This window comes from Onthophagus taurus, chromosome 8 (assembly GCF_036711975.1).
Source record: "Onthophagus taurus isolate NC chromosome 8, IU_Otau_3.0, whole genome shotgun sequence".
Lineage (NCBI taxonomy): Eukaryota > Metazoa > Arthropoda > Insecta > Coleoptera > Scarabaeidae > Onthophagus > Onthophagus taurus.
Window position 1 is genome coordinate 8,951,238 of NC_091973.1, and position 14,989 is coordinate 8,966,226.

Genomic DNA, 14,989 nt, shown 5'->3' on the forward strand with positions numbered 1-14,989 from the left:
TTACCCGAGACCTCAAACATGCAAACGTCAAATTTCATGTTGCACTGCACCTTGAAACCGTATTCGCTCGCCACCGTTACTATATCGCTCTCCAGGTGGATATGAGATTCCCCAATTTTATACGGCAACGCTATATAATCTTTTCCCGCTACGTTTATAACCTAAAAAAATAATTAATAATTTAATAAACTATTAATATTAATTTATATAATACCTTAGTCTGTAAGTCTATTTGAACCAAAGTCTTGTTCAATAAAATTAATAACCTATGACTCCCCGTTTGGTGCTTATTGTAGGAAACTGCGATTGAAAAATTACCGTCCCTGAAATCGCTAGCGAGAAGATATGTGCAGTCTCCCCGAAAGTCGTAAACAGTGCGATCAAATGTGATAAAATGCTTCCCACGAACCAATATAGCCTGAGCTGCAAAAAAAAACAAAAGAGTCGGGCTACCACGGATGGAGATAATCGATCCCTTACCTTTGAAAGGAGGCAACCATTGAGTCACTTCGATAAAGGGTTTATAGTCCGTATAGATACTCGCGAAAGTGAGTTTTGAACTGGAGAAGAACCTCTGGACGTCCTTCAGCTTTTTAAATTCGGGGATTTCGTCGAATTTGGGGGTCTCGTTGAACGCGTGCCACGACATCGGTAGCTTTTGCTCTAGATACATGACGCCTTGCGAAGGTTCAAAAATAAATTTGGTCTTTGCCTCCCTGTGGCGGTTTTCCGTTTCTAACGCGTTCCGCTTCATATCCATCAACTTCAGTCGGACCAGCGTCACGAACCGGTGAATTTTAGTTTGGACGTCGAAATAATCAGCGAACCATTTTACCTTTTCGTATACTTGGTCGAATCTTTGCATCATAAATTGCGCTAAAGGTAGATTCTTCAACTGAGTTACTTCGTCCACTATTTCAGTATATATTCTCTCTAATTCTTTAGCGAAAGGTACTAGCTCGAAATACTTTTTCTTTAAGAAATCAAAAGCTACTTTCGAGTACTTGTGTATGGCTCCTAAAGTGTCATCGCCTGTTATGTCTTTGTAAAATCTATCCAGGTCTTGAGTTAGTTTAGCGAATTTATTAAAGTATTCCGATTCCAATATTTCTGCTTTTCTCGTGTAGAGGAAATCTGGTAAATAAAGAATTCTGTTTGTAAAGAACGATGATGGAATAAGAGTGAAAGATCGAAGGTTGGTTTGTTAGGTTGTTTAAAATACAGCGCAAACCCGTGATCAATATGTGTGCGGTGGGAAACCATTTATTAGAACTTATGAAGTTCGACGGTAAGAGGGTTAGTTTGGAAAAAGAAAGGGGCCGAAATAAATTACGAGTAACTTACCAACAAATTCTCGACCGGCACTCCAAACTATGTGTTCGACGTAATGAATTATCTTAATGAAGGTTGGTTCCACGGAAATTAACGCCCTGCGCCAATTCTCCACGAGCATCTTGTAACTCTTGCTCCACAGGTCTTCCGCATATTTTATGATCGATACGTGCATATCCTTTATAAAATTATCGTACTTTTCAACGAACACTTTGAAGGTATCTGAAAGGTGGTCGACAGCTTTCCCTTGAAGTATATCGTTCAGGAAGTCGGTCGCTTTCTGATAGTAAGTTTTAATTTTTTCGATCACCCAAACGATGCTTTGATGAATCTTTTTCCCGGAATCGCCCATCACTTGCCACATTTCATTGACAATTGCCGGAACCGATTCGATATGTGTCCTTAAAGATAACTCATCAACTGTGTGTAAGATGAGATTGACCACGTCGCGGATATAAAATTCATTGGCGTAATAAGACGAGTTAACAAATTTCTTCAATTCCCGTAGATCCTCCGAAATAACATTCAATCCCCTACAAATATTGCAATGACGAGATTAGTACGGCTTTTGGTCATCGAAAACAATGCCCAATTGAGCACCGCCGACATAATTAACGCTACGCAGTTCGAATTACGTATACAAACTATTAATTAGCAAGTAGTTCTTATATTGTTCGCAAAGCAATAGATTATAGCGCGGGCATTATGCGAACAACGGGTGACAGTTTGACGATGAATGGAAGCTTGGATACGGTAATTGTATCAAGCTCATATAAATAGAAACATCCTCAATAGGACTCCGGTGAAATTCAAATGGGCGCGTGAGTGTGCGTTGCATATCAATTAACGAAAAGGAAATACACCGTCATAGGCATATTTGATCCCAAGCGAACTTACATATTACGCCGCATAATGCCGGTAAATTTATGGTGCGCCGCGCCATTGTGCTCCGAAGATTTATAATGGAATTAACGCCGATGTTTCAGGGGGACAAGCCGCCGTCAGGCAAAAAGGTATCGTCTTAATTAGCGTAAGTCCTTCTTCGACGCCCGGAATGACGCGTAATAATCCCTACCGAGCGTGTATTAATTATGAAAGTTCGCGATAAAATAAGGCAACCCGGCCCACCCATTAAACGGGATGTCCTCAATCACACGTCAAATTAGTCTAAGTAATTAACAATGTCTGTGGCTTACTGAAACTATTGCGTATAATTATTCGAACCCAATATTCCGAATAATGTCCGCAATTGTGGAATTTCGGTAACTTCTAAGCGACAAGTTTCTCAGATCTCAGCACTCCACGTCAAATTATTAACTACATTTTACCTCTCCTTATTTATCATATTTCAATTTATTAAATAATTATGTAATACAGTGTATAATATCATCTGTCAACATCAATATTCATCTGCAAGATTCCAGAACTCAGAGAACACGTTAATTTATTTCATGCATATGTTGATTGCAAAAACTAGTACTCGAATGCTGGTCAATAGCCATGTCAATGCGATGTCTTCGAAAAGATTGGCCAAATGAACCATGTTAGATAAGCAACACAACATCAATCCAGCTCATTAAAAGTCGGCCCCATAAAGTCTCACTCCCATAAAACGCATCCTGGATATGACCTTAATATGGATCCTTGCAGATAGTCCTCCACTAACCTGTACCAATTACACCCAAATCACACAACCTTACCAATGTTACCTCTCATTATGCACCTGATGCATAATCGCAAGACTCCTGATGTTCCGCTAGATGATTTGGAACTGTTTCCTTTTTATGATGTCCAAGAATAGCCTCTATCGTAAATCTTTCCATTTGAAGAACTTTGTTGATACTTTAAATCTAGTTCAACACAACCTACTACAATTCATAAGGAATGAATCCACAAGTTTATGCGTATAGGTTGAGAATCACCCTGTATCTGATCATCAGCACGGATTTATGACTGGTCGTTCAACTATGACTAATTTAGCAGAGGTAACGCAGTTCATCAGATAAACGGCAACAAGTTGATATAATTTACACAGATTTTACAAAGGCATTTGATAGATTAGATCATAGAATACTTCTTGGATTTACCAGTGATTTCGTGGATTTAATTTCATCTTATATAGATTTTGCTACGTGAGCTACAACGGTTTTAAATCCTGGGTCCCCTTCTTTTCGATGTTTATCGGAATGATGTATTACGACGACTTGATTGTAATGTGCTTGCTTACGCCTATGACCTAAAGATATTCGTTAGTGTAACATCCCCTGAAGACTGTGTTATCTTACAGCGCAATCTGAACATTATCAGTTCCTGGTCTGTACAGAATGGAATTGATCTTAATATAGCAAAATGCTTTGTCGTATCTTACACAGGATGTAAAAACCCAATAACGTTTAACTATTGTGTGAGAGTTGAAGTAATTCGTAAAAAATGCGCTATTCGATATGAGACTACGACAACGCACTGAAGATGCCAGGTGAGATCTTGGCGAAACTTCTGCCCCCTTCCCAAGGGAACCAACAAGAGGAACGGATGAAATCTCGGACCGACCACAGCAACATATATAAAGGTTTCCCAAAACTCCCGGGACGGAGCTATAAGTTTTGAACGAGTGAAGAAAGAAATTTGAAAATTTGGGGATCACTAAAGAATGATAAAACTACATTTTTAGATAGTTCTCCATGCAATATAGAGTTTTTTTAGGGGATAACCACCCCTACATTTTTAAACAGCAACCCCTATCGAGTTTTACCTTATTTTAAAGGTAATGGAAAAAGAAACACGAATTATGAGGGGTTGACTACCAAATGGGAAAATAGGAATTCAACGAAGGTGACTTAGAAAGAAGGTTGGAAAATGTGATGTTGACAGAAATTTTCTTTTGAACGTTTCGTGTTTTCTCTGATGAGGCTACTTTCTACTTGAATGGTAAGGTTAATAGACACAATTGTCGTTGTTGGAGTGACGAACATGCACGTTTAATAAGAGAAGGTCATACTCAGAGACCGCAGAAAATTAATGTATGGGCTGGTATTATGGGAGAAAATGTAATTGGTCCATTTTTCATTAATGGAAATTTGGACGGAGACAGAAATCTGCATCTGTTAGAAAATCAAGTGATTCCAACAAGATGGTAGTCCTCTACATTTTAGTCGCGCAGTCTGATACTTAAGCCGTACGTTTCCAAATCGTTGGATTGGTAGTAGAGGTGATATTGAGTGGCCACCTTTTGAGGATTTCTGAAAAGTAGAGTGTATGCAACAAAACCGAATGATTTGGAAAATCGCATACTTGAAGAACCACCAATATCACTTGGGATATGCTCCTGATGGTTCAAAATTCCATCTATGAGCGTTTGGGTTATTGCGAAACCGAAGAAGGTTGACAATTTGCTTATAATAGCTTAATAAAATTGCTTCTAGCTTATAATAATCTTACTGTCAGCATGTGCAAAACATAATGACGACCGGCCAACCAGTTCCAAGCATCCATATTGCTATGATCTAGAATCCCATTCAACTCTCTCCTCTCATCCGGACACTCCTGCAAGATATGCTGTAGGGTGTTCTCACTGGCCCCATACCCACACATCCCCTTCGTCTGTTCCTTAGTCGAAACCTTCTCAAATACACATTGAATGGACCCTGTACTGTCATCAGCTGAATGCCCTTACTAGACATGGCCACCTCACCCATCCATTTTTTATAAACCTATACTCTTATCTGATTTCAGTCATCTCCTCTTCCACGGCTCTCTAACATTCTTTAACTCCTCCGTCCAATACACACACTTCTGAACACACACCCTCCTCACATCCATCTCCACAACCTTCCATCCCAATTTCACTTTCCTGCCCATTTTCTTCGCCCTCTCAAAAACTTTCACAATATCGTTCACCTCCATACTTCTTCTCTTACTCATCAGCAACCACCCCACAGTTGTGATATTATCGTTACACACTTTGTATCTATGTCTATTATTCCCCTTCTTTATAACCTATTCCACCCAATGCTTATCGACTGCAGCTTCTCCTGAGTTATCGTCGCTACATCTACCATCCTTACTCTACTTTCACTCATTACATTCTCACCCACCATCTCTACGACTCCCCCTGTACAACTTCCCCCTCATTATCCTCATTGCTTCCGGTTACCTCGCAATAACATCGATGGAACAACATCCCTCACCACATGCATAAACTATTCGGCAAACCTTTCCACAACCCATCAGTGTCTTATGCTTTAGTTTACTTTGTTATAGTTGTAATTCTCCCATCTTTTTGTTGTAAGTGCAGTCAGGTACCCCTTAGTACGATGCCATCCAAACACATCACGAAACAATCCACCACTAAAGAATGTCACTAACACTTTCTCCGTTGTATATTTTCTTAACACACTCGGTTTCAAAAGAAATGAACCACCCCGAAGGAGGAGACGCAGAACTTCAAAATTACGTAGAAATAGTTAATGTCTAGAGACAAACAAATGATTAAATTTTCATAAACAAATGACAATATTTATTGACAATATCGTTAACAATGTGTTGCATCTCCGCGTACTCTTATACATTCAGTAACCTTCGTGGCATGCTGGAATGGTCGATTACCTCTTGGAGCAGCTCATTCCAGGCTACCTGTAGCTGTTGACGTAATTCCTCTAAAGTGTTGTTAGGATGGGGTAACCGACGCAATTTTCTGTCCATCATATCCCAGACATGTTCAATAGGGTTTAAGTCCGGGGATCTTGCCGGCCAAGGACATTGCTTTGTGCTAGGAACTCTAACGTTACGTGAGCAATATGAGGTCGCGCATTATCGTGTTGGAAGACGGGCTCTGGAAGGTCTTGGAGGAAAGGCACTAACACGGGCTCCAGAATGGCGTCAATGTAACGGCGCGCGTTTAGAGTGCCCTGAATGAATGACAAAGGGGACCTGCCACCGTAGCATATTGCTCCCCACAGTATTACACCAGGAGTTTGAGCCGTGTGGCGACGCTGAACGAACTGTAAACTTTGCCTCTGACCTCTAGGTCGTCTGATGCGTAAACGTCCGTCAGAATTCCATAAGCAAAATCGGCATTCGTCGCTGAAGACGATAGTTTCCCATGCATGTTCCCATGCATCTTTATGTTGTTGAGTCATAGGAAGACGAAAATGATGACGATATGAACGTAACCCAAATGTGCGTACTCGACGATAAATCGTACTCATAGACACTCTGCGACCAATTGCTCGTATCCAATTAATTGCAACAGCACGAGTTGGTTCTACTGGATCTTGTATTGCACTTCGCCTTAACAGGCGATCTTCGCGTGCTGCTGTCACTCTAGGACGTCCACTGCCTCTACGACGGGTTTCTAAGCGTTCTTGCTGCCAATCCATCCAAGTCCGTCTGATAGTGGCGTGAGGTCAGCCCATGCGTCTGCCAATTTCTCGAAAGCTTAAACCAGCCTCATGCATCGTGGCATTTTTGAGACACTAACTTTACTAATGCAATGACAACAATTACAAACAAACGAGGAACTACTCCGAAAAATACTATTCAACTACACGTAATTTCAGGAGCTAACAGACAGATAATTTCCACGTTGTCTCATCACCTCCCTTGCTCCCATAGAATGATTCTTAACCAATCCATCATCAATGCTTGTAAACTACAAGTCCAGAGATCTTCTGTACTCTGGATATTCCACACCATCCTATAATTTGACACGGCGGAAACTCAATTAAAAATTATGAAATATATGTTCCTCCAAATCACACTTCCTATACACTATTTCGCAAATCCTTATATATGACATATATGATTCTCGAATACAGCCTCAATAAGGCTCCACGTTGTCTCATCACCTCCCTTGCTCCCATAGAATGATTCTTAACCAATCCATCATCAATGCTTGTAAACTACAAGTCCAGAGATCTTCTGTACTCTGGATATTCCACACCATCCTATAATTTGACACGGCGGAAACTCAATTAAAAATTATGAAATATATGTTCCTCCAAATCACACTTCCTATACACTATTTCGCAAATCCTTGCAACCCAACTTTTCACCTCCTTCAACGTCGTTTCCAGTTTCCTCAAGTTCTTTCTGTGCAACTCCTCTCTAACTTTCTTCAAACACCTTAACTGTGATATCCAAGATACCGCGGCGTCTTACATGCCCAGATGCTTTTCATGAAGATATTGTAAACGTATCAGCTTTTCTGGAAGAGCTTCATCTGGAGCCTTCATCTTTATCATAAATAGTAACAATAACCTAAATGAACTCATTCGTTCTAAGTTGGAGTCCATGCTATGTACCATGATCAACAGTATGGTTATAGAATATGTGGGGTTCCTTAATAACAGTCAAAGATTAATAAAAACATCTGAAGCAACAATAAGTCTTGCTCTGAGCCCTAATATCTTGTCGTTTAACAAAAATAATTTTCTTTTCATTCTATAATTTTCTACATCATCAATTGCATTTAATCTACGAATAACCGGTTAAATTTATGGTCTGTTTTTACTCGCATTGAAAAGAAAATTAATAGTAGTATTAAAATCGTTGGTTTAATTGAAATAGCGCTTGCGCGAAATCGAGGATCGAATGCAGTTTGGGAATAATACAAGACGGTGAGAAGGCAACTCAATAAGGCAGATTGTTATAAATGTTTTTATCCCATTGAAACGAGCGTAACCAATAGAGAATGACTTACTTGAAGTCGTCTAAAAATGTTTGAATGTGGGGTGTGGCGTCGGACCAGACTTCCTCAATGGCAGCGATCAATTCGTTGCGAACGTATTGGCGGGTATTGTTCACCTCTTCGGTAAATCTATTGTAGCCCTCGTAAAGGAAAGAATGAACGGCTTTCTATAAAGAAAAAGATGTTAGAAATGGTACAAAATTGGTGTTACGCGAACATTATACGTACTCGCATTTCGTCCCGGAGTTGAGGACGCCACTTCAGGTTCGATATAAACAGTCGGGAATGGTTTAGGCGCAATAAGTAGGAGACATCAAACACTCGGATTTCCTCATAATCTCGCCAAATGTCAAAGATGGCGTTACGAGCGTCCGGGATTACGCCGTACATGTGCAAGCTTTGGCTACCGTCTGAAAATAGTGAAAACCAGACGGGATAAAGACAATTTAAAGAAATGAGGACGAGATCTACCTTTGGTTTTATTCAGATCGAACCTTAGAAGTTTCTCGTAGAAATTTAGGTAGTACTCTCCGTTAGCATCTATGTCGCTGCCGTATACTGCCGTCATGTTTGCCGTATAAAGAGGGAACGACCCCTCGTATTTACCCCAAAATGATGTCAAATCGCTCGGCGTTTTTCTCTGAAAATTATTTCCTCTTTATCCTATTAAATTTTCTCGGTTTTAGATCTACCACATATCAAGTTGTGCAACTCTGTGCACATAGGAGAAATTCTCACCCTTTATCATTCGAGCTTCCTTTTTAAAACAAATACGACACTCCGAAGATTACTACCCCCTTTTTAAACCGGCGTAATTTAAAGCCAAAAACGCAACGTATCTAAAGTGAAACCTTATTAATTTCCAGGAAAAACCCGACTCCCTCGTCATATTTTCGCTTGACATAGTCGTTTGTTACGACTCTTTGTTTTTTTTTTCAACCCGAAATTAACATCTCCTTGGCTGAATAATTATACGCGACGAATTTTAACGCACCGAAAGAACGTAAAGTAATTTCCTAGATATGTCTGAACCGGTCCGGAGAAGGGGTGATAAATCTTCGAAGTAATCAGCTGTATTTGTTAACTGCCCGAGACTACTTCAATTCTTTATATAACATCAGTAAAGATCTTATTCATTGCTGATTCCTAATGTAATCCTAACTTACCCTTAATTTCACTTCGTCTTTCTCGAAGTCTAATAAGCATATGGCATCAGTCTCCTGAGGGTCAAAAGTTCTGGTATAGTTGGCATAATGCTCAGATATGAAATATTTGTGTCTCCAAACAATTCCTCCTTTCATGTCTAGAAACAACTTGGTCGCCGGGTGGGCGCCCGTCACCGTATACGTGTACTTTATCACGTTGTTCTTCGAGTGGTTCGCCGCCGCAGCCTTCAACTTCACTAATTTGTCGGGATTTGTCGAGTAATCGATAACTAGAGCTATGTCCGCCATCGTCGCGTCCTTCGCTTGGTACTCTCCAAACACCGTCACGTTCTAACGGAAAATATCCGGTAAATAGTATTAAGTTAGGTGAATTTAGGTGAACTGTTTACAATTTTAGTTTTCAGTAAGGAATTTCAATTCGGTACGTTATTTAATTTATTTTAGGATGAATGTTCGATTTAAGAACGAAATTCGATTTTATTAAAAAAAATTCAATTTACTAGAAAATATTATTTTATAAAAATAATTACACTAGTCTACAAAAAAAAATCATAAAATGTACATTTGACGCCACTGTATTTTTCTTATGTAGTTTGGATACTATGGATACGTTTTGGAGCTATGATTTTTTTGTTTTTTTTTTGGGTAATTTGACTATTTGCAGCATATCTCGAGTTAGAGATGACCGATCTGGTCGTGCTATTCATCAAATTAAAGAGTATTGTATAGCCAACATGTGACAAGTTCAAACCACATACAATATATAATACACAACATACACAATATTCAACAAAGAAAGAGTGAGAATAAGTATTATGAAGTATGACCTATGTTAGTTGACTAGGACTAATATTAAAATTAAATGACAAGTATTCCTGACGGTCGTAAAACGCCCTTTCTACAAGCATCATTTTTACTTTATGTTTAAATGAGCTAAGCGTATCAGCCTTTTTATTTTATATATTTTATTTACCATTTATTGCCACATATAAAAATACAAAATTACATAAGATACACTTAACTTAAACAGTAAGCAGTATCAGCAAATGGATCATTTTATCGCACAAGCGATCTCTGCCAAATGACCCAACAGAACAAACAAAAATAAATATAATATTTACTGAATATGGCAAGTGATAATTAGATATCATTAACATCACCAAATACGATTAAGCAAGAAAAAGAAAAACAAAGAGAAAAATAAAGAAAAGACACGAAAAGAGAGCGGCTATAAGAAACCAAAAGAATCTGCCGGATATCAGTTGCCAACAAGTGAGAGCAGTTGAAGAGAGGAGAAAAGAGAAAGATAAAGAACAAAGAATCAGGAAACAGCCAGTTGAAGGCCAAGCAAGTGGCTCTTTAAAACATGTCTAAAATTAGTAATTCTAGAAATATTACGAATTTCAGAAGGCAGTCCATTCCACAGCGCAATCGACTGTACTGTAAATGATCTATGATAAATTTCAGTGCTATGAACGGGAAATGTAAGAATAGTATCCGAACGTGAATGACTAGCAAGCTCATGAGTTGATAATTGCTGGAACCTATCTGATAAGTACTTTGGGGTGCAGTTATGAAGGATTTTAAATAAAATGGTTAATAAACGAAAGGATCTACGTCTCTCACAGGTTAACATCTGAATGTAATTGCGATACGGCGTTACATGGTCAAATATGAACCGGATACAATTATTTTGTAGCCGCTGCAATTTATTCAGAAGAGTCACCGAGAGATCGGGATAAACCGCGTCCGCATAGTCGAAGTGAGGAAATATAAGTGAGTAACAAAGATTACGACGCACCACAGGAGAAAGAGAGCAGCGAAGTTTTTTAAAGAGTGGAAGCAAGCATAGACTTTTCTGCAAACATGTTGAATTTGCAGTTTCCAAGACAGTGCAGAATCCATAAGGACTCCAAGATTTTTAACTTTGTTAGAAAACCGTATGACATTACCATCCAGCATCAGATCACTGCAGGTAGATGGATTAATCTTACCAAGTAATTGACGAGTTCCAAACACAATAGCTTGCGTTTTAACTGAGTTCAACTTAAGTCCGTATCTCCAAGACCAGTTCAAGATGTTAGATAGATCGTTATTAAGTCGCACAATAGCTGCCGGAAATTCAGCAACAGTTTATTTATATATTACGTAGTAGTATATATCTGGAGGTCGTCAGCATACAAATGATAATTACACGAGATATAATTAGTAACACTATTAACGAACAAAGGAAAAAGTAACGGGCCCAATACACTGCCCTGAGGAACACCACATTTGATTGCACAAGCAGAAGAAATTGAAGAGTTAGCGCGTACGCACAAGGAGCGATGGGAAAGGTAGGATTGAAACCAAGAAACACAGGGGGGAGTGAATCCGTAGGCAGAAAGAGACGCTAAAAGAAGGCTGTGGTCGACAGAATCAAAAGCCTTGCTGAAATCGAGCAGTACCAGCACAGTAACACATCTATTGTCGCAGGCATACCTAATATCATCAGTAACTTTAATGAGGGCAGTAGTTGTACTATGCCCACTGCGAAAATCCGATTGCAACTCATTGTGTAAATTAAACCTCTCTAGAAATCCTTGGACTTGTAAATAAACTAAACATTCAAAAGCTTTTGATAGTACGGATAAAATTGAAATCGGACGGAAATCAGTGTTACATGAAGAGGAGTTGGATTTGGGTATGGGAACGACATGAACAACCTTCCAGACAGAGGGAAATAAAGACCGCTCAAAAGAAAAGTTGAAGATATGAGTTACGGGAGGAAGCACTATATCCAGGATTTAAAGCATCACCTACTTCGATCGCGGTCACAAGCGTAAGAGAGAAGGAGCAAGATTTAAGAGAAGTAAGAATTTCATTAATTGTAGCCGCCTTAGTTACGTTATCGATGATCAGGGGAGGCTCTGCAAAAAAGTTTGCCATCGACTCACAATCAAGATTCATCTGGACAGACGGAGAATCAATCGCTCCGAGAGACCTCATAGTCCTCCAAAATGTTCTCGGCGCGACTCCAGACAGCCTCTGGTAGAAATAAGATCTCTTAGCTTTAATTGCAGATGGCAAATTATTATAGAGCTTTGAGAAAGCATACTGTGGATTCTTTTCAAAGAAAGCCGCATTATGATGACCCAAGCACACCAAACTGTCAGATCTAGTATCCATTCTTGAATTATAGAAGAAAATGTTAAAAATTCGTATATCTTAATCGGATTAAGTTACCTTAGGAAACAAATAAGAGAGCACAAAAATGTTATTACCTAGAACCTTCCTTCACACTTTATCCAAGCTTAGAACTGCTTCAAAACTACCCCCCTAGCGGTCGAATTACGAACTTCAAAATAATTTCCAGCTATTTCTCTTGGCTACTTTGCCTATAAGGATTTTTTTCCCAAACCTCTAGGCTTCACCGTTGTCGAGATACAGCCGCTCCGTACCCTTAACGGGACATCGAAGTATATATATGTATATATACTTTGAAAAGTAAGAAGCGAATTGGCCTTGAATGTATCTCTACACGAATCTCTGCAGTTTAGGTCGAAGATTAATCTTATAATGCGCTTCTGCGCTACAAAGACACGCCGCCACTCCATCGATCTTGCCCACAATAATAGATTGTATGAGAATTGCGAATAACAGAAAGCATCCCTTCAATCTCACAATTTCATGAAAGGAAGAGTTCAATTTCATAAATTGATAAATACCCAAAAACTTGCAGCTATTTGATAGAATGATATCACCGGCCTGCAGAAACCTTCTCCTCTTATAAAAATTTACAAACACATTCTTCTTTAGATTAAGAACAATACAATTTTGTTTGCACCAATCATCAAATGACTCAACGGTATGCTTGACTTTAGAAAAAATCATATCAACATCATTCGACGCCAGGGCAATTGACGTGTCATCGGCATACATGACTATGTGGACATCGGAAAGACACTCAATCATTTATATACAATAGAAAAATTAATGAGCCCAATGATTTAGCCCTGGAGAACTCCCAGTAAAACATTTGATTCCGATAGGAGTCGACCAGAGAGGACCACTTTTATTTTTCGTTCCTCCAGAAATGATTAAAGCCAGTTTAAAATCGTGCCTCGCAAACCTAAAGCATACAATTTCTGTATGATGTACACTAGTGGTAGCGAATCAAACGCACGCGACATGTCGAAGAACAAACCCACAGCGAAATCACCTTTATCCATTTAATGGGAATATTTATACATTCCCAGATGGTCTGCCCATGGGATCTCCACTGAACGGATTGATGGCAGACATATTTCTCAACAAATTAGAAAACGAGCAGATAATCAACCCCAAAAACCCATATACCAAAAACATAAAACTATGGAAGAGATATACAACGGACTCCACAACAACATCAAATTTACGATTTAGACCGAACAAATGCACAAACTAAACTTCCTACACCTTACTATAGAAAAGAAAGACAAACACTTAGCATACGATATATACCGAAAGAAAACTCAGACCGATATAATAATCCCATACAAGTCACACCATGAACATTCCCATAAATTTTCAGCGTTCCATTCTCTAATAGACAGAGCCCTCACCTCCAACATGAGTCAAGAAAAAATAGTAATAGAACTGGATACAATTAAACAAATAGCTCACAATAACGAATACCCACAAGAAATAATAGAAAAATTCATCAACGCGAAGCTCCAGAAATTCAACCTCTCCAAAAAGACCGGGTTAACATCGAACCATACAATATCAAGGCGAGATAAATGAGAAAATAAGATAAATTTTTAATAAATACAACTTGGAATTAACTAGCAAAAACAATAACACATTGAGTAGACACCTAATAAACAACAAAGACAAGATTAACAAACTGGACGACAATGGAATATATAAATTACAATGTAGATTCTGTAGAGCAACATATATAAGACAAACGGAAAGAAGACTGGGACAAAGAATTTATGAACACAAGACTAAACAAAATTCTAATTTTGGAAAACATCTAATATTTAATACAGAACACGAATTTAAGTCTAGAATAACACGCTCGAATTTCATTTCTCAAAGTTTTTCTCTTTTAAATATCAACAAATGTACAACGTCTTTTCACCATCACTGACCATCACTCATCATTCGATAGTACTGCATAATTCTGTCATAATTTGGTGATAATTTCTTGTTATTTAGTGTAATTATTGATTGTAATATGTTGACGTAAGTTTTTTAATTATAATCAGACAACATGTAGTTTAATCTTTTTTAAGAATACAACATTATAACAATATATTTTTTTGTAATAGGAAGCCTTCTGAAGATGCCTTATAAAAAAGGCGAAACCGGTGAACGCACAATTAGTATTAAATAAAGTCCATTGTTTAAGTGCACATTAGTATATCTTTATTCCAAATTACAACACAATGGTCAGCAAGAAAATCAAACCATAACATTGAAGCTATCCAGAAAACTCAAAATTCGCTCCGAGACTATGCTTTCAGATATCTTTGAAAAAACGCGAAATTGTTAACATTTGTAGGATCACCAGCCTTGAAACTGGATGACAAGAGAAATTTTCAGCGCCCTGGGAAAAATTCCAGAACGAACAGAAAAATTAAATACATGCTTAAGGGGCTCGACCAGACAAGACGCTACATACTTAATTACACTCACACCGATGGCATCACAACTCGTCGAACGTACGTTTTTTAAGCGCTTGATGGCCGCTAGAATTTCTTCGGAGGATATGGTATACAAAAATATGCTATTGGGTACAGAGCCACCAACCGTGCAAGATACATCTCTCATCGGG

General features: G+C 38.6%; 1 protein-coding gene across 1 annotated transcript in view; it reads right to left on the reverse strand.

The window, feature by feature from the left end:
- The window catches only part of LOC111413892 (Apolipoprotein lipid transfer particle), a 108,812-nt gene that overhangs the window by 29,433 nt on the left and 64,390 nt on the right, over positions 1-14,989 (reverse strand). The window contains exons 33-40 of the mRNA XM_023045024.2: positions 9,187-9,516; positions 8,492-8,660; positions 8,249-8,430; positions 8,033-8,187; positions 1,345-1,865; positions 481-1,134; positions 215-423; positions 5-161 (exon numbers count right to left, since the gene is read on the reverse strand). Of these exons, the coding sequence (XP_022900792.2) occupies positions 5-161; positions 215-423; positions 481-1,134; positions 1,345-1,865; positions 8,033-8,187; positions 8,249-8,430; positions 8,492-8,660; positions 9,187-9,516 (2,377 nt within the window). The remainder of the gene's footprint in view (positions 1-4; positions 162-214; positions 424-480; positions 1,135-1,344; positions 1,866-8,032; positions 8,188-8,248; positions 8,431-8,491; positions 8,661-9,186; positions 9,517-14,989) is intronic.